At 35.8% G+C, this 24,519-nt stretch overlaps 2 protein-coding genes across 2 annotated transcripts; both read right to left on the bottom strand.

The window, feature by feature from the left end:
- Nucleotides 1-581: 581 nt before the first annotated feature.
- Nucleotides 582-3,947, bottom strand: LOC130626149 (neuropeptide FF receptor 2-like). Its single transcript, XM_057441254.1, has one exon. The coding sequence runs from the start codon at nt 3,807-3,809 to the stop codon at nt 2,736-2,738; it is 1,074 nt and encodes a 357-aa protein (XP_057297237.1). The 5' UTR covers nt 3,810-3,947; the 3' UTR covers nt 582-2,735.
- A 1,478-nt stretch (nt 3,948-5,425) lies between these two features.
- On the bottom strand, nt 5,426-24,061 carry LOC130626148 (protocadherin Fat 4-like). Its single transcript, XM_057441253.1, has 28 exons — nt 23,203-24,061; nt 21,044-21,181; nt 20,582-20,742; nt 20,280-20,453; nt 19,964-20,076; nt 19,521-19,642; nt 19,242-19,358; nt 18,995-19,125; nt 18,639-18,799; nt 18,243-18,519; nt 17,420-18,080; nt 16,976-17,299; nt 16,198-16,484; nt 15,852-16,080; nt 15,387-15,575; nt 14,712-15,310; nt 14,501-14,606; nt 14,052-14,259; nt 13,659-13,902; nt 13,009-13,215; nt 12,571-12,766; nt 11,804-12,019; nt 11,592-11,699; nt 10,673-11,464; nt 9,519-10,592; nt 8,431-9,341; nt 7,895-8,345; nt 5,426-7,633 (listed from the first exon to the last, which is right to left on the bottom strand). The coding sequence occupies exons 1-28, from the start codon at nt 23,582-23,584 to the stop codon at nt 5,688-5,690; spliced, it is 10,524 nt and encodes a 3,507-aa protein (XP_057297236.1). The 5' UTR covers nt 23,585-24,061; the 3' UTR covers nt 5,426-5,687.
- Nucleotides 24,062-24,519: the final 458 nt, after the last annotated feature.

The raw sequence follows: 24,519 nt of genomic DNA, 5'->3' as shown, positions 1-24,519 counted from the left end.
TAAGAAGGGCTTTTTACTGCTTTTTGCATGCTGAAATAGGAAAATGCAACTTTCAGTTAAGAAAGTTGCAACCTGGAAAAAGGGGAACGTAATGATTTGGCTTGAAGTCTACACCAGACTTAACAATATCTTCATAACAAAATAAATTTTTAACTGATCTTCATCAGGTAAAATAGATGGGTGTGGCGATATACACTGTGTAAAGAAAGTTGTAACAAACTGTAACAAACCGAATTGTGGGTAAAATGTGTTAATTTTTCTCTTTATTACTGTTGACAAGGCAAGTATTGATAGAAAAGGAAACCATGTCTTGGGGGTACAGTTGTTGATTGCTTCTGCTTTAACTGCCTCCTCAGGAGAAAGAGTCATATCACAAACAATATAGGAAAGGGAAAATCTGAATAAACTTTTCTCAGATATAAAAATATTTGCCTTTTGGTTTTTAAAAGCAAATTGAAAACAAGTATGATTGGAATAAAAGGAAGGATGCAAGAAAAGTTCTATGGATGTCAAGATTCTCAAAACATCAACAAGAGAATTATCACCTATACCTATACCAACGATGCTGAGCTGTATAGACAGTCTCCTGATGGATTGGATCTAAAAATAATATATTTTACCATGACCTTTTACTCAACAAACTTTGTTTCTTAATAGTCATTCGAAGAGTTGTTTATTTTCATCACCAACCTTACTTATCCAGATGTCAAGTTCTTGCTTCTAATAACAACACAAATATTAATTGAAAAAGAATTCCTCCGCAATGCTGAAAATTCTGTTCAAAGCTCATATTACAAAAACAATACACCTTTATGATAATTCAATTGTACATGCGTTCCTACGGCTCTCCATTGTTTTACAATATCGGAAAAAAGGAGGTAAAACTCGTGTTTTTATGAGAGTTTGTTAGAGACGAAAGCGTGTTTTCTCCAGCTTTTTAACTTCCGTCGTATCAATTTCTTTAAAATTTTCAGGAAACGTTAATAATAATAAGATACAACTTATGTGTACTTTTCATTAAAAACAAAACGTGGCAAGAAAAGTTATCACGAAAAAACGTGTTTTCTCCTTAATAAACTCTTATAAAAGTGTAATGTTTACCTCCTCCGATTGCAAAATAAGCTACGATGGAGTGTTATTTTTTCCGAATTATCGTAAAGGTGTATTAGCCCTAGCTATTAGCTAATTAAATCTTTTTGTATTTGGTTTTAATAGTCTGTTGTATAAAGCTCTCCCCAACTAGCTTTTCGTAGCAGATATACTGAAAACCTTTAAATAAATGCAAGGTGTGTTGGAGAGTAAAAAACATACTTCTCACCTTAAAGCAATAATTCCTTTATCTTCACACCTCGCCTCAGATGGAAGGTATATATCTGGACCTAAATTCCGATGAAGACTCTTACCAACCAAGGGATAAATATCCCCAGACAACAAAAATGCTCGAGAATAAACACTTTCTAAAAGTTCTTTTTGCATTTTACGAACAGATTCAAAATTATCACACTTTAAATCAGTAAGCACCCGCGCCAACATATCTGCTGCGGCCATAATCAATAATAGTACGGAAAGAATCCAAGTCAAAAGGCGTGAGTCTTTGACTAATCCTGACGGATGGGAGTTAAAACTATAGCCTAACAGGTTATCAGTAACCACGCAGTACGGAACCTAAATTTCCTTTGGCGGCTGCGGGCCACATATTGTTGGACTACGCATAGAGTGTGAAAATTACGTCACGATTTTGACGTCAACGGCCCCTTAGGTGAGATGGGGAGGGTTGCGGGCCATAGCTATTTGATTTTTGACTGACTGAGTGACTGATTAGTCAAAATGAATCAGTCAAAATCTGTAAGCTATAACTTGAAAGCCTCTCAGTCTATATGGTAGCGACGTCACAACTTTGACGTCAACATCGCTATAGGCGAATTGGAGAGGGCTGTGAACCATGGCTTTTCGCCGTAAAAAAATTACAATTTTTAACGCCCTCCGTTTGCAACGCCTGGATCGTCGACATCTTCGCTTGGCTAACATTTTTCGTCAAATTTACACTTAGTCACGCGACTTATCTGACTAACCCTGGATCCGCACCTGATGACAATAAACAACCGTCTTTGCAAGAAGCCATTTTACAATGTTATTTTCATGAAATACTTTACATTCTTTCGGTCTTGAAAATTAAAGCATCATCTACACTTAATAAAATAATAAGTGGGGGGGGAGAGTCGTGTAATCGGGGTCCAAGTCTACCTTCGTAAATGCAGCGGTAAGGTGCACACAAATACAGATTTTGCAGAAAATTTTTGAGAAAACACAAGCACCATTACAGATCAGACAAAATAGTTGATACAGTTTTGTTTTACAAATTAACTGTACTAATTAACTTTTTATCACAAGATGCAAATATAAGTTAAAACATAATTACCATCAAACAAGGCAGAAGGGTTTATTTTTTTGCCAATGCTTACATTTTCTTGGATAACGTCAGAGTTAGGCAAGGCACATTTATATCTCAGCTCCGATTTGCCACAAGCAACAAAAAATCTCGTATATAATTTTTCTGTTTGAAATTTTTACTTTTTCAAGAAGTATAAACTTTTAAACTTTTTTAACTGATGTGACATCCAGTTCCAGCGTCAGCCTTTTTATGCAGACAAAAATTTGACCCAATGCCTATATTAGTAGGTTTATGTCTAAATTTTTTTTAACTGGGGACTGGGGTCCTGATATTTCATTGTATTTTACACTTGCGACGAGATTGTTGCTACAGACATCATTCTAATTCTGTCCATTTTTTCTTTTTGTGGTAGACGGCCGTTCTTTGCTTGTGGAAAGATTGTTCTAAAAGATGAAACCACGGCTACTCGCAAGTTAGTGCTACCAAAAGTATAAATAAAAGGATCAATGCTGCCATTTAGTGTTGAAAATAAAACTGTTAATCTGATCCATTTCATGGCGTTGATGCTCCCATCACACCCTTTGAAATATCCTCCCGTCCACAAGCACCAATAGATTGAAAAGGGCAGCCAGGTGATAAAAAATACTAGAAAAGAGGTGCCTATTTGTCTTTCTGCTTTTTGCAGGTTCAGTGTAATGATATTTGTGGCATACCTGCCCAAGCCTTCGTTGATGCTCCAACGTTTCCAAATGATTGTACACAAAGTGATCATAAGACAAGTGATCGGGACAAAAAACGAAATCGTGAACATGACAGCTCGGTAAATAAAAGGATGCTCAAAATGTTGCCAGCTTCGTAAGCATAAACGAATATTTTTGTTGTATTGAAATGAAACAAAAGAAGGTAGTGTAATGCCACTGCATAATAACCAGACGAAAACACTATATAAAAGAACTCCTTTGCCTTTCATGAGAAGGTTTCTCCTCGTGGGATATTTAATAACTATATATCTGTTTAGACTGATGCCACATAAGGTGAAAAGATATGTACCAACACCAGTAAAGTATACACATAATCCTTCGCTGCAAGCGCACAAAGCGTCCAGGCTAGTTTGAGAATTCACAACTGAGCCTGTGTCTGTTACAAAAGCAAAGAAGACAGCATTACTACCCGAAACAATATGTGCAAGTGATAAGTTCAACAGAAAATAGTTCATTGGTGTGTGAAGTGTCTTTTGAGAAATAATAGCTATCCATATCGAAGTATTACCAATTAAATTGACTGTATACAGAGAAACATAACATATTACAAGAACCACTTGAACAGTTTCTGGAAAAAATTGTCTGTCTGATAAATTTCGTAAGAATATTGTATCGTTAGTGTACATAATAATTTCTTGTGTACAAGTTAAAACCATTTTTTGTACAGGTTGATATTCTCAAACAATTAAACAACTTGCCTGCATTAATAAATTCTGCCAGCTGAAATTTTCAAATCATAAGATTACTGCGCTTCACATATGAAACTTTTTACAACTACGAGCTTGAATAAATCTTAATTATTTCTTTGTTAATTAATAAAAAAACGCTTTTATTTTACGTCTTTTGGGATTTTTTTATTTAAAATGCTAAATAGATAATTATTCTGAAAAAGATATAAATTACTCTCGGGATTCCAAAAAAAAGGGAGAGGGAGTAGAAACAAACATAACATGATATAAAAAGGATAAATCGAATAAGGTAGCCATTTTGCTAGGATAGAAAAATTAAAATAATGAAATCTCCACGTCGTGTTTAAACTAACCTTGGAGGAAGCAGCTAATAGATTATTCGGAAATAAAATGTGTAAGAAGAAATTTTATAATTAAAAACATAAAAGTAATTGGAATTGTTTAAAAAGTCATCGTAAGCAATTAAAAAAATAAATGTAAAATAATTAATGTTTTCTTGAGACTTTAAGGCCAATCTTGAGAAGGTTTCCAAATATTTGATATATCCAGCTTCTTTACTTAATAAGATTGACTAATTATCATTCGTGTCTCTTATTATAGTGTTTTTCTTAACGAAGTTAACAATGACGTTGCTGGAATCAAATTCATCTTGTTGCGTAAAGATTTAATAAAAATTGTTTTTGTAGGTAATTATCAATATGAGCGTGAACACATCACTATCATTGGCCGTACCATGTTCAAAACAATGTTTTACCGACATAGCTTGCCTTACCACAACGACATGTGGACTGGTAGACTATATGCGAGCGTTGGTCCGTTAGTTGGTAGTTCATATTGGTTAAAGTCGAATGGTTTTAAACACAACATTATTTTCTTTTTTAAGCATGTTCGAAGCCTTCACTTAAGTGATAGAATGATCACTTTACCATCTTGACCAGCATCCTTTAGTTGTTCTTTTTTTCTAAGTTTGGTATATTTCTTTCCGAATTGATAAACTTATTAACAACATAACTTAAAAGCTATTCCAGGGTGCGAATTTTTTAACCATCCTTATTTCTTTGTTTATCTTGTTAGGTGGGCATAATCTCATTGCAGGATTTACCAGACTTCAGATCCAGATTTTCGATATGACCATGGAGCATAGCTTTTGTAATTTGTACCAAGTCCAGTGTTCGTTTCCTTTTGGAAGATACTTAACCCATCAAAAGAAATTTCTAGGTCGAGAAAATGTAGAACTTCGTGTTCAAATTTGACAATCGTGAAGTGAATATTACCATCAAAACTATCAAAGGCCTAATTAACTTAACATAATATTATAAGTATATATTGCATCAACATTGTTACTTTTTATGTCCTGATCGGTTAGAAAATAATTGTAATGATGGATAGACAATTCTTAAAATAATGAGACTGGGTGGCAAAAACTGTGTGTAGTAAGGATGGCTTTACTGGTAATATTTTAAAATATTTTAAAAAATTAATATTGCGTTGGGACGCAAAATTACACGCATGGTTAAAAACACTTTTCCAATGGGACAACATCGATGTGAATCGGTATGTTGTGTTCAAAACATAAAAAAACATTTAATATATCAATTCTCTTCGAACAAAATTACATTTACATAAAAATTCGTTTATATACATTTAATTCCTTACAATAACAGACCACTCATATTACTAAACATACAAAGAAGTTCTGATTTTTTTGTTTTGCTTCATTTTTATAAAATCCAGCGGTGAGTAACCGAATTGTTTTTTTTTGTCTCGCTTGCCTGGTGTAATTTAGATAATCGAGTCTCGAGTAAGTCATTTCTTATGTTTAAATGTTCTCCCACTATTCCTTATTTACAGCGCTGACTTAAGCAATGGCGACGTAAGAACGACATCGGGTATCATGTCGTCGTCAAAGGATATTGTATGAACACTGTAATATTCGATAAGACGAGAAACGCTATTAAATGTCATAGGGTCCATTGAACCAAACTGGACGTTGAACCTTCCTTCGCTAGGAATATTGATTGAGAAGTGGTGCACTGAGGGTCCTCCAGGCGACGCTTTTACGCCAAGAACGTACTCTTTCGATGCGTTTTTGTAAAGCAAATAGGTGCCTGCTTCATTACATTGGGATAAAAGTTTTTCAACGCTTGTTTCGCTAACCTCGCCATGATACCATCCAACTTTCTCAATGTCCTCTGTTTTTTTGTTTGACGCTTTCAAATTTGCCGGCATTTCGAACATAAACGTGCCGTTATTTATTTCTTCATCGTCGTCGTTGTAGGCCAAATTTTCGTTCGGTATGCCGTCATCTACACTTCCTCGAGGCACAAGCTGTGAAGAACTCGTCGGATCACTACGCAACATAACTGAACGTTGATGCATGACGTCAGTCCCTTTACCTCGACTTTGATTTTTATGTCTGACGAAAAGAAAAATGGCAACCGCAGCTACTAGTGCTAGACATAAGCAAACAACAACAGCAATAACAACCGTGTTCTTTTTTTTCTCCTCCTGTGTTCTTTTACCTCTACCATTTGCGCTTAACATGTTATAACTAGAAGGAAATTGGTCCTTCTTCTTTTCCAACAAATCGATGGCTTCTTCTGCGGGAAGAGCCTTGCCTGTCTTTTTGTCCTCAATCACAACGTGAATATCTACAGTCGCTGGGTCAGTTTTTTTCACTTCTTTTTTGGTCATTGAGCCTGGCTGACCACACTGGAGGAGGGTGTTACCTGCTCCAAGTAACTGACCGCACAAATCAACGAGAAGCTTTGGTGTTAACGTGATTAATACTGTATCATTTGACCCATAACAGTCTAAAGCCAGTTTGATCTTGCTTTCGGTTGCACTAACGACTTCGTGGTTGGTGATATGGATCGTGCACACACCAAAATCTACCGAGTTACCTGTATTTCTACGTTTACGGCGACTCGTCGTGCGCTGAGCCTTTCTTGTCTTTATGATCTGGTTGAGCATTTCTTCCAAAACAAATCGATTTTGATCGTTCCATGGCGTGAATGATTTCGAGTTAATGTTGAGTGTGACCTCGGTGGATTTCTTAACGCACGAACGGTTTCTGTTCTGTGACGCCACACACAAGTCACTGGATTTATCGCATAGATTTGCTTTACAGGCATCTGTGGAGTATTCGCAATTTCGACCAGTTAAATGGCTTGGACACTTGCATGAGTATGATCCTTCCAAATTAGCACAGGTGCTATTACCATAACATATTGAGGAGCCTTGGTTGCACTCATTTAAATCCCTTTCGCAATTATCACCAGTCCAAGACGTTGGGCAAACACACATAAATCCAGTCTCTGTTACAGAGCAAGTACCACCGTTTGAACAAGGATTCCTACTGCAGGCCGTAATTTTACAGAATTTCGGATCGAGTTTCGGATGTTCTGTAACCACCAGTTTGTTTGTTATGACACCCGTTAAACTTTTCTCAAAATCTTCTATGATGAAATTTTGACAATTTTGCTTTAAATCTGGTTTGTCAATAGCAACCTTCATTACCACCACGGTTGAATGGTCAACAACGCGAAGCTTTACTTCATCCGACTTCACGGAGCCAACTGAATTCTCGACGATGCAGTAGTATTTTCCCGAATCAGCTTGAATGGTGTCTCTCAATGTAAGGTTACTGGATGTATACCCCTTGTACTTACTACCGTCTCTGTACCACTGGTATGTGGGAATTGGATCACCTGAAGCAGCGATTTTCAGAATAACTGTACCGTCGATGCCGACTGTTTGTGAAATTGGTTGTTTGACAATGACTGGTTTTTCTAAATTATAAAAATGTATTCACACGTAAGCTAGATCATTAAAGTTGAAGCCGCCCCATTACATTTTCTCCCTTACGTAAATCAAAACGGAAAGTACCGTAAATACCAAAGAGGCTGAGAGAAGCAAATACTCGATAGGCAAGTATACACACACAAAAAACGGAACAGATCCAGGCCAAACTAATATAGTCGAGAAGCAAATGTAAACAAACGACACAAGACCAAGTGCGGTAAAGACTCTATAGGTAAAAGTAGCTTTACCTTGTACAACAACTTCCGTGGCTGTGGATTGGATAACGCCCGCAACACTGGAGGCCACGCAGGCATAGACACCTTCTTGATTCTGCTGGACATCTTCTATCTGAAGTTTTCCACTTTTACTCCATGTCGACACAACGTTGCCGTCTTTTACCCATCTGTATTTCACGTCGTTGACGTTGCCGGTAGTTTTACATTCCAAATCTAAAGTTTCGCCTACCAGCAAATTGATAGATGTTTTCGTGTTCGTTAGTGAACACAATGCTTTCACAGTCACGCTACCATTTTGCGAAACTTCGAACAGCATTCGATCACAGCGTATGTCATTCACCACAACTAAAGTCTGGTTTGAGACAAGAGGAGTAGGAGCGTGATCGTAAGCCTCCACAACCACATAGTTTTCGATTGTTCCGTTCACATTTTGTTGCTTTGTTTCTGCAAGGCGATATGCAACCTACGTGAGAAGATGCACAATACATTACAAAATTAAAAGAAGTGAATAAACAGTTAATATAAATCAGTGCAAGATTTTTCCCTACCTCTCCACCAGGACCTGAATCATCATCAGTAGCATTAAGCGTGATTAAGTGAATCATGTCAATCCGATTAAAGTGGATTTTTTCCTTCCCGTTTCGGAAAACCGGGCTATTATCATTCTTGTCAATAACGGTGACGTAAACATAGGTCAAAGTGTAGTTTTGGTTGTCAGTTTTTCCACCTTCTCCGACGTTAGTTCCGTTAACTTTTATTCCACACGTCAATGAGCCAGCCCTAATTTTCATATAATACGTTTGTGTGTATTCCAAATCTACGTCTCCGGCTACCGTAATATTGCCACTATCTTGATTAATCGTGAACGGACCGTTGGTTTCAAAAACTCCATAATTTAATATAGCATTAGTACCAATATCCGCATCTGTCGCCGACACTTGCAATACAAATGTGCCAAAGTCTGCATTCTCTTCAACGTTAGCGTTATAAACGTTAGCTGCAAATATCGGACAGTTATCGTCGACATCAAGTACTGTGATGTTAAGAATAGCGTTGGTTTGACGCCGCGGTACACCTTTGTCGTAAACTGTAATTTCCAAGTTATATTTATCTTTTTCCTCTCGATCCAAAGGTCTCAATGTTTGTACACGTCCAGATACTGCATCAATTGAGAACAAGTCATTGTTTGACATCGAATACTCAATTTGCGCATTCTTGCCGATATCACGATCTGTTGCTTTCACCCTAACTATAGTAGTTTGTCCGGGTTTATTTTCGAATACGTGTCCGGTTAGGGTGGTAGGATCAACCAGAGGAGAATTATCGTTGACGTCTAAAATGGTGATATTCAATGTGTTCTCCGCGCTGCGAGAAGTGGTACCGTTATCTCTAGCGATCAGTTTTAAAGTATACGAGTCACGTGTTTCTCGATCCAAACCGGTTTTAACGTGAACAACACCTAAGAGAAATGCGAATTATTTATTTATTTACTTATGGATGATGAATATTTTTACGTGCAAAAGACATAACATTCTATCTAGATTTTCGAGGTAAACTCTAACATCTTTTCAAGGTTGGATTTATTACCCTTGAGTTTAACCACTGTTTGACAACTTAACGAAGCGAAGTGTCTTACCTGAATCAGCTTCAATGCCAAATTGTCCACTAGTATCGACAATTTCGTAAGATACTCGACCGTTCTGCGCTTGATCTAAGTCTGTAGCTTTCACGCTGATGACCTGCTCTCCAACAGCAGCTGATTCTAAAATGTCCACTTTGTAGTTTTGCTCTTTCCATATCGGCGAGTTATCGTTTTCATCTAGTATGTTCACTGTAAGAAAGAACTCCTTGGACTTTAGCTGCCTGTCTTTTCCTTGATCTATCGCATATACTACGAATTGTAACGTAGCTTCCACCTCGCGATCGAAAGATCGAATAGTCTTTACTTCGCCGGTGTCAGGTAAGATTTCAAAATCTTTGCTTTTCTGTCCACCTATTGTGGATTCGTAGTACTTCACGACACCGTTCAAGCCGCTATCTTTATCAGTTGCCGTCAAAGTTGCAACAAATATACCGGCTTTTTGATTTTCTTTCACAGCAACCGTCTTTGTGTAATTCGAGAATTCTGGTTGGTTGTCATTGACGTCGCTGATAGAGATCGCGACGGTACAGTTACCCGTCAACTGTGGCGTACCGCTGTCGTTTGCCATAACTTTGAAAGTATACTTTTTTTGGACTTCGTAGTCTAATAAACCGGCTACCGTTATCACGCCTGTTCTACTGTCTATATCAAAAGGGAGAGTTTCTGCAGTTTTGTCAAAATAGTAAATTAAATCACCAAAAGGATCAACATCTGTTGCTGCTACTGTCAACACTGACGCGCCAAGATTACTGTTTTCAGCGATCACTTTTGTGTATGTTGATTGTACGAAAATAGGATTGTTGTCATTCACATCGATAATGGTGATTTCAGCATCAACCGTGGTATTAAACTTCCAATCAGAAGCCTTGATTGTTAACGAATACGAGAATTTTTTCTCGAAATCAGTTTCCTTGACAACAAAAACTTGACCTGATTGGTCAATCTCAAATAAGCCTTGCTGATCATCTACAATGGAGTAGGACACGATGGCATTTTCACCAATATCCTTATCATCAGCTTTTACGGTGAACAACTTGTTGCGTCCAGCTTTGTTCTCCTCCACAGATCCTTCAAAAATAAAAATACAAAGCATAAAAATCAGTTAGACAATAAAGTAGCTTCAGCTACAAAGCATATAGGATTATTACCTGCGTATTTGGCCGATATAAAATCAGGCTTATTATCGTTAGCATCCAGTACGATCACATTGTAACTCTTTGTAGCGTCAAGCTGTGGTACGCCTTTATCATGGACAGTCACTGTCACCAGATGTCTGGGTTTGTTCTCGCGGTCGAGCATACCTGTCAAGTAGACTTCACCGCTGTTAGGATTGATACCAAAAAGATTGGCTTCGTCTTGAATGCCGTACACGAGTTGACGGTTTACACCAATATCTCTGTCTGTGGCTTGGATAGTTCCAACCTTGTACAGCTCTGGTGAACTTTCGTTGACAGCAGCAAGTTTGGTTGGAAATGTTATAATCGGATTGTTATCATTCATATCAGTTACTGTAATTGTCATGACAACTGAATTACTCAGTGGTTTCACGCCATGGTCAGTAGCTTTAATTGTGATTTGATGGCTACCTTTTGTTTCCCGGTCCAAGTTTATTTTGGTAAACACTTCTCCTGTTGTATCATTAATTCTAAAATCGCTGGTAGAACCTGAAACTATTTTATACGTCACTCTTCCGTTCTCTCCTTCGTCTTCATCTGTTGCTTTAACAGCAAGAAGTCGGGCAGACACACCAGTATTCTCTGCGATAGAGATTGAATAAGCTGATTTTTCAAACTGTGGAGAATTGTCATTAAGATCGTTGATTTTCACGTTCACCATGACAACTGAGCTTAGCGTAGGAGAGCCTTTGTCAGCAGCCATAACTTTCAAGTTGTATTCAGCCTGTTCCTCTCTATCTAAGCTACCTTTTGCTCTGATTTCACCTAGAAATAAGAAGGGTACCTTAGCGAGACAGCACACTTATTAGCCGAACAAACTGTAACAGGAGTTCATATTAAACGAAAGTTGGGTTGGCTTTAATATACGCATGGCCACGACATATAGTCTCACCTGTCGATCCGGCAATACTAAAGTCATCTTTGCCACCAGAAACGATTGAATAAACGATCTCTGCGTTGGTGCCCAGATCTCTGTCAGTTGCGTGAACACTAAGAATGGCTAGAAAAAAAAACAGGATTATTATAAATATTATTCAAACACATAACATTGAAAGTGGTAGAAAATTCGATGACGGTTTTGTCTTTATTAACCAGACAGTTTACCTTTATTAGCAGCAAAAACAAATGTTCCAGAAGAAGCATCTTCATCAATAGATCCACTATAAGATGTGCTCGAAAAAATTGGTTGATTGTCATTAACATCTAATACTTTAATTGGTAAATGCGCCAGCGCCGTTTTGCTGCCGTCTGACGTTTGAACGGTGACGTTATAAATGTCGGTAGTTTCACGATCAAGCGGTTGATTAACGCTCATTAAACCTGTTGAAATAAAAATACAGGATAGGGAGTAGTAGCCCTTAATGCGTTGGGTTATCTTTTGTTTGCATATTTAAGCAGCCAATCAGATTTTAGAAGTCAATGTAACATTTTGTTCCGTTTTTTACTTAAAAGTAAAACATAACTTAGGGTTCTAGTTCAATTAATTTGTGTCAACATTTTTCTGATGACTGACCGTACTCCAAGTAATCGCACATTATTAAAAAAGTCAAATTTTCGTCCACTTTATTGTTTCCCAGAATTGTATTAAAACTTATTTTGACACACTTAAAGCAACAGATGCAGACAAAAGAAAGAACAGAAGAGTGACGTATAAAATATTTCAGGTACTACCAGCCCATTAACTATTGGTAGTATCAGCCAAGGTAGCATTTATACTAAATCTCACTAATGCCTTTTTTAAAGTGTAGAGAAAAAATTTTCAGCTGTTGTTTGGACAAACTCATGCTAGCTTGTCAAATCACAATCTATTTTAATATATCGCATTTGTTAGCGTTACGTTCTGTTAAATACATATATGCAAGCAGGTATACCTGTATTTCTGTCCACTATAAATTTATTTTCGGTGTTTCCTCCAATAATGCTAAACGTCAAAGTGGACCCGTCCTTGTCTGTGGCCTTAAACTGAACCACCGGTTGACCGACGCCTATATCTTCCGGTAACTCAACTTGACTTATATTTTCGAACTTTGGTGCGTTGTCATCGACATTCAGAATCTCGATTTTAACCTGAAGTTAAAATTTATCAAAGAAAAAGTCAAGAATATTTTCTGAGCTTTAATTTAATAGAGTGGATTTTTTTGGCATTTCGAAAAACATTGGTGAAAATTTCACATGGAATATAACGAACTATCTCCCTCCTCCGCAGGAAATATTCTAAAATAATGAGCGAAAGTAGTTATTGAAGTTTAAGTCACTGCAGTCTCAAGTTATCCATGATTAAAATTGCTGACGTTGACAAAAAGACTAACTTGTGCAGTGTCGGTATTCTTCGGACTACCTTTATCTTCTGCTGTCACAGTGAAAGAGTACGCTTGAATGGTTTCGTAATCCAACTTCTTAGCTGTTGTTAATACACCACTATTCACGTCCAGTGAAAAATAATCTTGATTGGTACCGCTAATGAATTTGTAAGCTATTTCGGCATTACTACCTGCATCACGGTCTGAAGCTGAAACCTAAATGAGAAAACATGTTGATCACATTCTGAATCCACCTAGGTGCATTTCTATGATGACACAAAATATGTAACTGTTTGCAAAAATTCAAGGACAAGTTCTTATCACACGTTAATGAATAAAAACGACAGAGACCACAAAACAACAACAGAAAGAGACCAATTCCGAATTGTAACAAATGCACCAATTGATAAGGTAAGTTGTGAAATTGAAATATTTCGTATTAACTTGACCATTAAGTAAATTTAGTACTTTACATTTTTGGTGGGCGAGAAAAAATAAACGTAAATTTATAAGTCGCATCTTAGAAAGTGTGTAGCTCGCATGTACGCTAAGTTTCATGAATGCACCTGCATTTAACCACAGTGTGATGGAATGGTATTTAAAATGGCTACTTCGCAGATAAAAATTATTCATGCTTGTCTTAAATTCAACTAGTTTACCTTCAACACGTATGTGCCAACGCCTACACTTTCTTTTATTTTGCTAGTGTAAACATTCTCAGTGAAGATCGGTTTGTTGTCGTTCAAATCATTAACGTCAACTGTGGCAACCACAGTTGCTGACAATGATGGCGTGCCTCGATCATTAGCCCGAATCGTTAAACTGTAAGATGATCGAGTTTCTCGGTCCAGTTTTTTAGCTTTCAATATGGCTTTGTTATTACTGGTCTTCACGATCGAGAACCTAGTAGAAGGTGATATATGTATACACAAACAGCAGATGCAGAGCAATGTAGAAGCTAAGCGTTTTGATTAACCTTCGCAAAAATAAATACTCTTCCAATCGAGTAGAATAATTAACAAACAATCGAGCAAAATCATGCCAACACAAACCTTGCCACTCCACCAAATATATGACCACTGGTAATCGTATAGTCAATATCAGCATTGCTGCGGGTGTCTCTGTCGGTAGCGCCAACATCTCCGACGTCGGTTCCGTCGTTTTCGTTTTCTTTGATATTGAATGTGTATTTTTGTTTACCAAACTCAGGTGTATTGTCATTCTCATCTTTGATAGTAACATTTAAGCCCACCGATGCATCTAAAATATATATAATATAAGTTCGACTTTTTGTCGGATCTAAACAACGAACGCCGTTTTGCTCCGGCACGAGTTGACACAATCCGGCTTACGCCAGTCTTGTGTATATGTATATATATGTATGTATATATACGTATGTATATATATGCATGTATATATATATTATAAAGTTTATATATATATATAAGTTATATATATAAAATTAAAATAATGGTTGATTGATTGAAAAAGTTTTCTTTACCTAATGCCTTTGGATACCGTCCCTGATCTTGTGCTTTTATTCGTATAGATTTCACACTATCAACTTCACGATCATAAATTTTTGCCGTTGTTACTTCCCCAGTATTCTATAATAACAAAGTGGATAAATGAACATACGAAGAAGCAAAGTCGATTTTCTTTTCGACGGTTAATCTTCAGGGAATTGCCATACTGAGAATGGTGATACCTACCACGTTAATCTTAAAGAGGGAATCATCACTGGAACTATATTTGATTTGCGCGTTTGTACCGATATCTTGATCTGTGGCTTTCACGTAACATACGTGAGTATTAATTGGCGCGTTTTCAAAAACTGAACAATCGAAGCTGTTTTTACCGAACACTGGTGTGTTATCATTAATGTCATCGAGGCGAATAACTACAGTTGCGGTAGACGACCTTGATGGTACGCCTTTATCTTGTGCTCGCACGTTAAGGGTATAGGCACTTTGCGTCTCACGATCAAGTGCACCTGACACAATGAGTCTACCATCTTTAGAGACAGCAAATGGAACACCAGTAGTGATAAGGGTGTATTCAATAACTTTGTTGTCGCCACTATCTTTGTCAGTAGCAACAAGCTGATGTACTACAAAGTTTACAGATTTATCTTCCAAGATGGATTTCTCCACATTTGCCATGACAGGAGTGTTGTCATTAAGATCATTTACTTGAATATTCACAGTTGCTGTGGAAAATTTCGCTGGAACTCCTTTATCGATTGCAGTAACAGTCAAAAGGTAGCTTTGTCGCGTTTCGTAGTCGATGTTTCCTCTATTGAAGATCTGACCTGAAATACATGGGTCTAACATGTAACATGAAGTTTTTTATGTGAACAAAAATAGGAAGTAGGAAATTAAAAGTACCTGTGTTTGAATCGATATAAAACGCGTTATCGTTTTCTTGTCGTGTTATGGTATAAATAATTTGTCCACTAGTACCACTGTCCTGATCTATCGCCGACACTTTTAAAATTGGTGTGTTAATTTTGATGTTTTCGTCAATTTGTTTGGTGTATTGGTTTTTAGAAAATACAGGTTTGAAGTCGTTCGTATCTAAAGAAATGAATCATATGGTAAGGTCTAGTTTTGTAAATTTCCATGATCCCAAGAGATTCCCAATTCCCTTTAACTTGTAGCTCAAAAAACAATACTCCTGACAATATACGAAACACATAAAGCCACAAGAGTGATTTTCGCAGTCTGGTTGGATAACCTTGTCTTATGAAAAATAAAGAGAGGCTTTGCTCTAAAAACCACATAATTGAAAATCCCAACTTCAACTAGAAAACCTCTTGTGCAAGAAAAATGGACAGTAAAGAATTCAAATACCTTGAACAGTGATATCAACAATCGAAGTTCCGGTCAGTGTTCTTGGAGTGCCTTTATCAGTAGCTTTGATACGCAGTCGGTAAACATTCTTTGTACCGTACTCTAACTTTCCAACCAACTTTATCAAGCCATTCGAAGCATCGATGCTAAATTTGTTACCGTCATTTCCCGAGTCAACAGAGAAGATAATTTCTGCATTAGTTCCTATGTCAGCATCATCTGCTCTAACCTATGATAAGATGTGAAAGTCTCAGGAGAAAGCAAATATTTTAAGCTAGACTTAAAGTTCCTTTCTAAAAAAATTCCTTTAAAACGATATTTAAAAAAGAACATGATAAAAAATAACCTGGATAACATCTGAATTTTGTGGCGCATTTTCTTTGACCGTTTTAATGTATCTTGTTCTTGAAAACACTGGTGTATTATCATTTTCATCTAAGATCTGCACACGATAATCTCGGTCTGAGTACAGAGAAGGTGAACCGAAATCTCTTGCTCTAATCTTTAAAGTATAATATTCTTGTTTCTCACGATCAGGTTGACCAGATGTTTCAACTTGACCAGAATCAAAAATTTTGAACACGCCTCCGTTATTGCCACTGACAATCGAGAATCTTATTTTCTTGTTTAAACCTGCACAGCAAAGAATAAAATAATATCTTATATGTACTTCAAGAATGCTTAACCACCTTCATTGGCAAAATTTTAGAAATTAATTTTTAAGTTGAACTAAACAAATCTAACAGAAAAAAATTATTATTAGACAAGGAATTTTTAACATCTTTTACCATTTTCAAACACAATCATCCTTTAAAATATTTTCTGGAGTACTTTAACTGATACTTAAGGCATGTTGATGATTATAAGAAAGTGTTTGGTTGCAGCCAGCATTATTAAAGTGCTTTAGGTATAACCCACTGGTTTCTTTAGTGTGCATTAAATTATCAATGAAGTTTGTTTTAAACTTTAATTTACATAAAATACTAATGTTCAAAAAGCAAGCAAATTTTGTATTGTTATTCTGTATTATTTAAAATTCAAATGTGAGTTGTGTTTTTTTTAAATATATGGAAAATATGGAACAACTGTCTACATCAACAAGGAACTAGACAAAACAAAATTACCCTCATCAGCATCTGTAGCTGTGACTGCAAAAACATGAGTTCCTTTGCCAACGTTTTCTTTAACCTGTTGATCTGTTGGTCCACTAAATGCAGGCCTATTGTCATTAACATCAGTGACAATTATGACAACACTTATTGGAGTGCTTTTTAGAGGTGATCCACCATCGGTGGCTGTCACTTCAAGCGTTATTTTTGCTTTTGTTTCTCTATCTAATTGCCTTTTTAGAACGATCTCACCAGTCGATGGATTAATAGTAAACACATTTGTAGCATCAGTTTTTGTTATGCTGTATGTTATTCTAGCGCTTGCACCCGCGTCCAAATCTAAATGTGAAAACATTGCACATGAATTTCAGGCCCAACAAAAATATATAAAACCGTTATATTTGTAATTCAGCGCTTTTGATATAATGCAAACAATTCTATGAAGTGTATTATACTGACCTGTCGCGGTAAGTTTGATAATGCGACTATTTACCAGTTTATCTTCTGGGACACGTTGTGTGTAAGAAGGGTAAGGAAAGACAGGATGATTATCATTCTCATCTAATGCTTTCACGATGACTGTTTTTTGTGCAGACAGCCTTGGTGTTCCACAATCTGAAACTCTCACGTCTAACGAGTACGTTTCTTTCGTTTCTCTGTCAAGTTCCTCTTTCGTGGTTATTACGCCGGTTGTTTTGTCAATGGTGAAGTACTTGTTATCCAAGGAAACTATATGATACTCTAATCTACAGTTTGCTCTAGTGTCCGGATCATTTGCTTGGATCACTTGACCAACATTTGATTTAGCTGGTTTATTCTCTTTGATGGTGAACAAACAATTCTGACTTAATATACAAGACGGTTGCGTAAAATATGGTGGTTCATTTACGTCCTGTACTTGAATTTTAAGGGTTGCATAGCCGTAGTCTTTTGTATTCCCACCATCGCTCACACGCAGCTTCAACTCATAGCTTGTTTTTGTTTCATAATCTAAAGTAGCTCTGGTTCGTACAACACCGGTATCGGGGTCAATTTGGAAAACATTCTTGTCACCTGCAGGCTCATAAATTTCATAAGTTAACTTTGCATTACTGCCAACATCCTGGTCTGTAGCTTGAACCTGTTGAAACAAAGTGGATTTGTCCTTAAGGTAAACAACATTGCTGCTTAAAAACAATCAGAAACCATTTGCTAAGAAGCAGCTTTTTCAGCCGTCTTCGATTGCACAATTTCCTAATTTTGGAAGATTTTTATTTGCTATATGTTGCTACACAAAACATACCTTCACTACATACTGGTTCTGTGGTACATCCTCCCAAACACTTGCTGTGTAGAGGCTTTTTTCAAATTTTGGTTTATTATCATCTTTATCTTCTACGTATACGATAAGCACCATTAATCCTTTGTGACATTTCTCATTCTCATCCTGTGCAATAATGCTAAGTTGATATTTGGAGATTTTTTCTCGATCTAGTGACACTTTTGTTTTGACAACGCCAGAGTTTGAATCGATTTGGAAATGGTTATTAATATTTCCATCTTTGATGGAATACTTGAACCTATTAAATATTATAACAAAGGTAAACCATTCGAAACATTACAGTGAGTAATGTTTAACTAATAAATGATTTGACGAAAATACAAAGTTATACGTAATAACATAAAAAAAATTGCTTACATATTTGGCGAAATTTTTGTTTGGACTCGTGCAACAGTCACACCGGAAACTTGATTCTCGTCAACAGTTTTAGTGATGGTCGGATTAGGGAATAATGAATCCCAAATACTAAGGGAGAACTGATTATGTTCCTTTTGTCCCTGCACAGCAATGTAAACGATCTGAAAACAAATGAAAAATAGACTACACTCTGTAATAATTATCTAAAGCTAAAAAAATGTTTTTGAATACGAAATTTATTTAAAAAGAACTTTGTGGCACTTTGAAAGCTACAGGGCATGTAACTTCTAATCTTACTTTCTTACTAAGCACACGCATACCGCACTTCAAAAGTTTGTTCTCAAACCATAACAAACCTTTGAACTTCCTGATGGAATATTTATTGGGATTGTTCGCGGTGATAATGGATTCTCATTTTTCATAATATCTCCCTGTGACAGAGGACCAGGATTCTTCAATTTAAACGATACATACAGAAAGCTCTGTCCTAAAATTTAAATAAAAAAGTGTCTAACATTTTATTCAAAACTGTGTCTGTTCATTACAAGTTGCAGATGCATCCCATCGAGAACAAAAGTCAAGATCCATTATGTTGCTACTTACCTTGTTTATCCTGCACTTCGATTGTAACGCTACTTTTGACTTGAACGCGGAAGTATTTAAATGAACCTCCATCAACATCAGTATCAGCATTTTCACATTGTGAGATTTGCGCTCCCTCTTAATATGAAAATAACAACATGCTGACATAAGAAATTCAGAAGGTAAATAGCCAGTTCCTTTTCCTTTTCAATTTGAGAAAAATATGTATATTCAGTATGAATGAGGGACAAATTAAAAATTGCAAAAAAACAGGCTTTTTTCTTTACTTGTTTCACTTACCATCACATGAAACAGTACTTATTTGATCAACAAAGCTTGACAAATCTGTAAACCTTGCAATTGCAATATAATGCTCATCGATTGGTGGACTAGCAATAGCATTGATTTCCGATCGTCTTGGACTACAAAATAAATCAAATTTTTACTTCTGATTCTGTCTTTCCTGTTAAGTTGCCTTTTTGTGAAAGACAAAATGGTCTGCAAAATTTTCTAACATTGCCCTAACAACCACTTATCGAAAGCACAGACACAATTATATGCATTATTTGATCAGTATGCTGAGCTCCGCAACGCTTAACAATTTTTCCTACAAAAATGTATATGAATGGACCATTGCTGATATCTTCGATTCTTCGTCTACCTAATTATAGTCCGTTTGCACAATTGATCTTTCCATGGGACTTAGAGCTACTTAATATATGATACACACGGTGCTTACGTACTTGTTTGTAATACCAACAACAAACATGTTTATTCCTGCAGCTTTCACTTGTCTAGCAGCCTGAGCTACACTCATTCCTCCATTTGAATATCCATCAGTCATAAGAATACCGATCTGAATTAAAAAACCACTTTTCTTTATATTACCATTGCAAAATGTAACATGAATGAAAATGACGATTGCAACAATAGCAGATAAAAATGCTGTTTAGCCTATTAAGAGAACTTAAAACTTTAAATACTTCAAAGATTGAAGTCATTAATCACGAACATCGACCCTTGTCTTGCTTAAAAAATTTTAACAAAATATTTTCCCACCTTTGGAATACTTTTATCATCTCTCATTCCATTTTGCAGAGTAAATGTTTGCTGTTTCAGTGCAATGAGAGCATTACCAGTGGCTGTGTTGGCACCTTGGTACCACATTCGATTGATCGCTTGCTTTAGATCCCATTTATTGTAGTATCGATTTAAGGGAAATTCTACTTTGACCTAGAAAAAAGGAAACCAGAAGTCGTTTATCATCTAATAATTATTATTACTTATTTTAGTATAACTAACTAGTTGTTAAATATATATATTCTAAATAATAAATGCGCAGGATTAAGAAAAAAACATACACTGTAAGAGTACGAGATGAGAGCAATGTGTGTTTCATCAATACCAATGTTAAAGAAATCAATGAGTTTGTTGAGAAATAATTTGATTTTATTGAAATTGTGTATACCAACACTTCCTGAAGTATCAACAACAATGGCAAGATCCAATTTTGTTTGACATACTAAAAGAAAATAATTTTTATCATTCTCGACCAATAAGTATATATAATGTTTGCTTTCTGTCAATGGTACATTATAGTTTTCACACATATATAGCTAAACTAGCTACAAACATATTCTATATATATTCCTGGGAGCATTCCTCCAAGGTATCCTTAAAAAAGACAGTTCTTTGGAAGATGCCTCATGGTATACAATCAGCAACAGAGCTTTACAGCTTTCCTTTTTAAAATTGTACTTATGGACAAAACTACCCTATGTAATTTTTAAATAAACAAACAAATAAAATGTAAAACAACCTACCGTCAGGAATTACACTGATGTGGATATAATCTCTGTCTTTATAGTGAACCCAATCAAATCCAGCCTCTAAAGCTAACTTAGCTAAATCACTGATTCTTCCATTGTTGTTGTCATTTGTCCGAACTATGATGGCTCGACCTAATGAATAAAGAGGTGGACATTTAAATTTGCATCATCTTGGAAATCATCATATTTTGCAACACGAAAAACGCACTTGCTAAACATGTATATTACACGCTGCCATCTTTGTTGACAATTATTATCTGTGCGAACAGAGGCAAAAAGAGGAAGTTCTTATTAAATGCGATTTTTTATCATTTCATTACAGTTTGCATAAAAAGTTCAGTTGTACAACGCTCAGGTAAGCGCTTGCGGCTTTGATATTTGGTCACAAACCCAGGGAAACGTCGACGGTTAGCTTCTGGCTAGTAAACATATCATCTTTTATGACTAAAATAATACGGACTCAAAGTAACTGTGTCAGAGGGCTTACTTATTTAGAAAATTTAGATTGAAAATATCTTTTAAAAGTTTCACGTCTTCACTTAATGGTAAATAAAATTAATTACACGACAAATGTTGTATCTTAAATGTCTGCAAGCTCGTTCCCAGGACTTGTTACGCGTTTTATATTGGGACGAAAAGGATTTGTGCTAATAAAAAAAAATACTAGTGACTAGGGATGAGGTTGGATTATCTGTTCCAGCCGTTTTAATGAAACGGTATAAGTCCTGGAAGCGAGGTTGAATTCATAAACTTGAAGTTAAAATAGATGTTGTTTTTATTTCCAAATTACTAATCGCACATTATAAAAAGATAAGAAAACTGTGACTAACGGTCCTAAGAACAAAAACTATTGTTTTCTTAGTCACAATATAAAAAAAATGTTTTGTTCATATTTTGCTGACGTCAGTTTTAAATTTTTAGCTTGTTAGTCAACTAGAATGTTTTTAAACAATTGTAATCATGTGATTGTTTTTTTTTGTTCTTTTTTTTTTTTTTTTGAAAGCCTTCCAACACATGTTTATAGTTTGTATAATTAGTATAAGTTAGTATAATTTGTGTTTTATATATTTTATATATACTGTCTGTTTTGTGTCGCGACCATAAATTTGTTTTTAAATTAGTCTCCTTTCAAGGCTTCTGTTTAGCTTTGAGACACGGCTGTCCATGGCGCGATGCCCGGTCCTATTTTTAGAGCTTTCTCTCTACTCTTTAAAATGTTGCTTGGAGAGTTTAAGTCAAGGATGACATAACTTCAATACACTATTTTGTTTAATAAGAAACGTTGTAAGCTACAATAAGCAGACTGAACTGAGTAAATAAAAAAATGGAAAAAAAGGAAACAAAAGAAAAGGACAAACAATAGGGATTTTAAAAACAGCTATAGCTCAAGACCTCTTTCTCGTGTAAAAGTGATAAATTTTTGTACGACATGGTTAAGTCGAAAATTCCTTGATAAAAATTTTCCCTAACCCTGCAGCAGTTCATCCAACGATAAAATCCTTGCCGTTTTTGGACAAAAAGTGAGAAGTGAATATTCCGATGATACAGTCTTGAAAAAAAAATTCACGCCAACGTTATGTTTACATGAAGTGACAGCGACAGTATATAAAAGATTGCGTCATTTTAAACAAGAGCTGTCGCGCCAATGTTTGTCCATATTTTTGCTTAAGTAATGTGTTTCTAACTGGTGCATGGAAGCCTTGGCTAAAATTATGAAATAAGTTGTGCTTGATGTAGCGATAGTTAAAGCGATGTGCTGAGAGATTGCAAACAACAAGCCTGCGGTAGGATTTTTGAGGCGGACATTTACTAAGAATATGACTCAACTTAAACTTCTCTCATTAAAAGTGTGTGAAAATAAGAATATTTTGTCATTAACTTCATGTACACGCTGTTTTATAAGCAACACATGATTTTGACTGCGGCTTAATGTTGAAATTTCTATATTTCTGTTTCTTAAAAATTGCTCCGTTTTGTCTACAATGCAAAAAACTTTGGAAGTATAAAGTTTTAGTGCCTGTCGCTTGTAAATTTTATGGCAAAAATAATTTTAAGATGAACGTTACCAGGTTTTAAATTAATACAATTTGTGCAAGAGAAGTCTCAAAATCGTAGAGAAGTCTCAAAATTGATAACAAAAGTTCAATTCTTACCTTCATAATGCAATGAGAGCAAATCTGCACTGACATCATCTGTCCAAGCTTTTAATACCCGTATGTTCATGTTCCATCGAGATCGAGTCAAACTCGCCAAAATATCTAACTTGCTTTTCGCTCGTGACGTCATCAAACGTGCATCTTCGTTATGAAAAACTATTTCTTGATTCGCGTTTCGAACTAAAACTTTTCGAAACCTTGGCGAGTTACGTTTGATAACATCACGAATAGCACCACTGGATTTCGTCTCGCTTAGTCTTGGATCTCTCTCACCTTTTGTTGGATAAAATTGGTTGAGCGAGAAATACCTTGGTATATTTTCTGCTGTAGTTATACAAATTAACACGCCAACGATGAAGGTCAAGAAAACTCCCTTCATTGCTTCTTGCGTTCTTTAATATCTTTTTATGGATTATCAATTACTCTCATTAAGTGACCTCACCAAACCACTTTACGTTAAAATATTCTCTACTATTGTCTTTTATACATACAAACAATTTCTTTTTTATTATCTAGCCAGCTTGATGTATAAAAAGCATATGATGATTTTAACAGACAACAGATTTATATAACCGTAAAAGAAGATTGAGATGACGTATGAGTTTCGACACCACCGCTCTTCTTAATACCTAGTTTGGAAAGAGTGGTTGAAATATCTTGCTTCATTTCGCTCTGGATGTATTTTAAAAATGTCAACAAGAAGAATAAACACACACTTGTTTATCTTCGACAAGTGCAAGCATATTTTTTTCACACTCCTTCGTAGGGATGACGAATAAATGCGCTTTTGTGTTCATGTAGTTTCGACATGGGGGACGAAAAGAAAAGACAGTTACATACACATATCATTTTCTTTTACTTTCGAGACGTGAATTCGAACTTAATTAATCTAGTTGAAGGATAATGCTTCCCTGTTCTAAGTTTTCCTTATTAGGCAGTATATCTCTCTTTGTGTCTTCTGTTTCCCTCTTTCAATATTTCATATTGGAAGCAGTTTCAACTCATAAGAATGGTAATCATTTATTATACTTAGTATTTTTATATATTAATTTACATCGTCACCAGCTGTAGCTAGTTGAGCGATACAGAAAGTCTAAAAATTTTACCAATTTTTAAAGAAAGAAGCCCTTCACTAATGAAATTCCTTATGCATTGAGAGGGATATTTATATAGAGGAATATATACATTTTTAGCAAAAAAACTCAAAAATATCCCAGCAATAAACCTCCAGAAAGGTAAGAGTGACCCTGTAAGTAAAAACCAATATTTCTGTCTCTAAACTTTGACATTTATTTAACTTCAATTTTTAAAACA

This window comes from Hydractinia symbiolongicarpus, chromosome 14 (assembly GCF_029227915.1).
Source record: "Hydractinia symbiolongicarpus strain clone_291-10 chromosome 14, HSymV2.1, whole genome shotgun sequence".
Lineage (NCBI taxonomy): Eukaryota > Metazoa > Cnidaria > Hydrozoa > Anthoathecata > Hydractiniidae > Hydractinia > Hydractinia symbiolongicarpus.
This window is presented reverse-complemented; position numbering and strand designations above follow the sequence as displayed.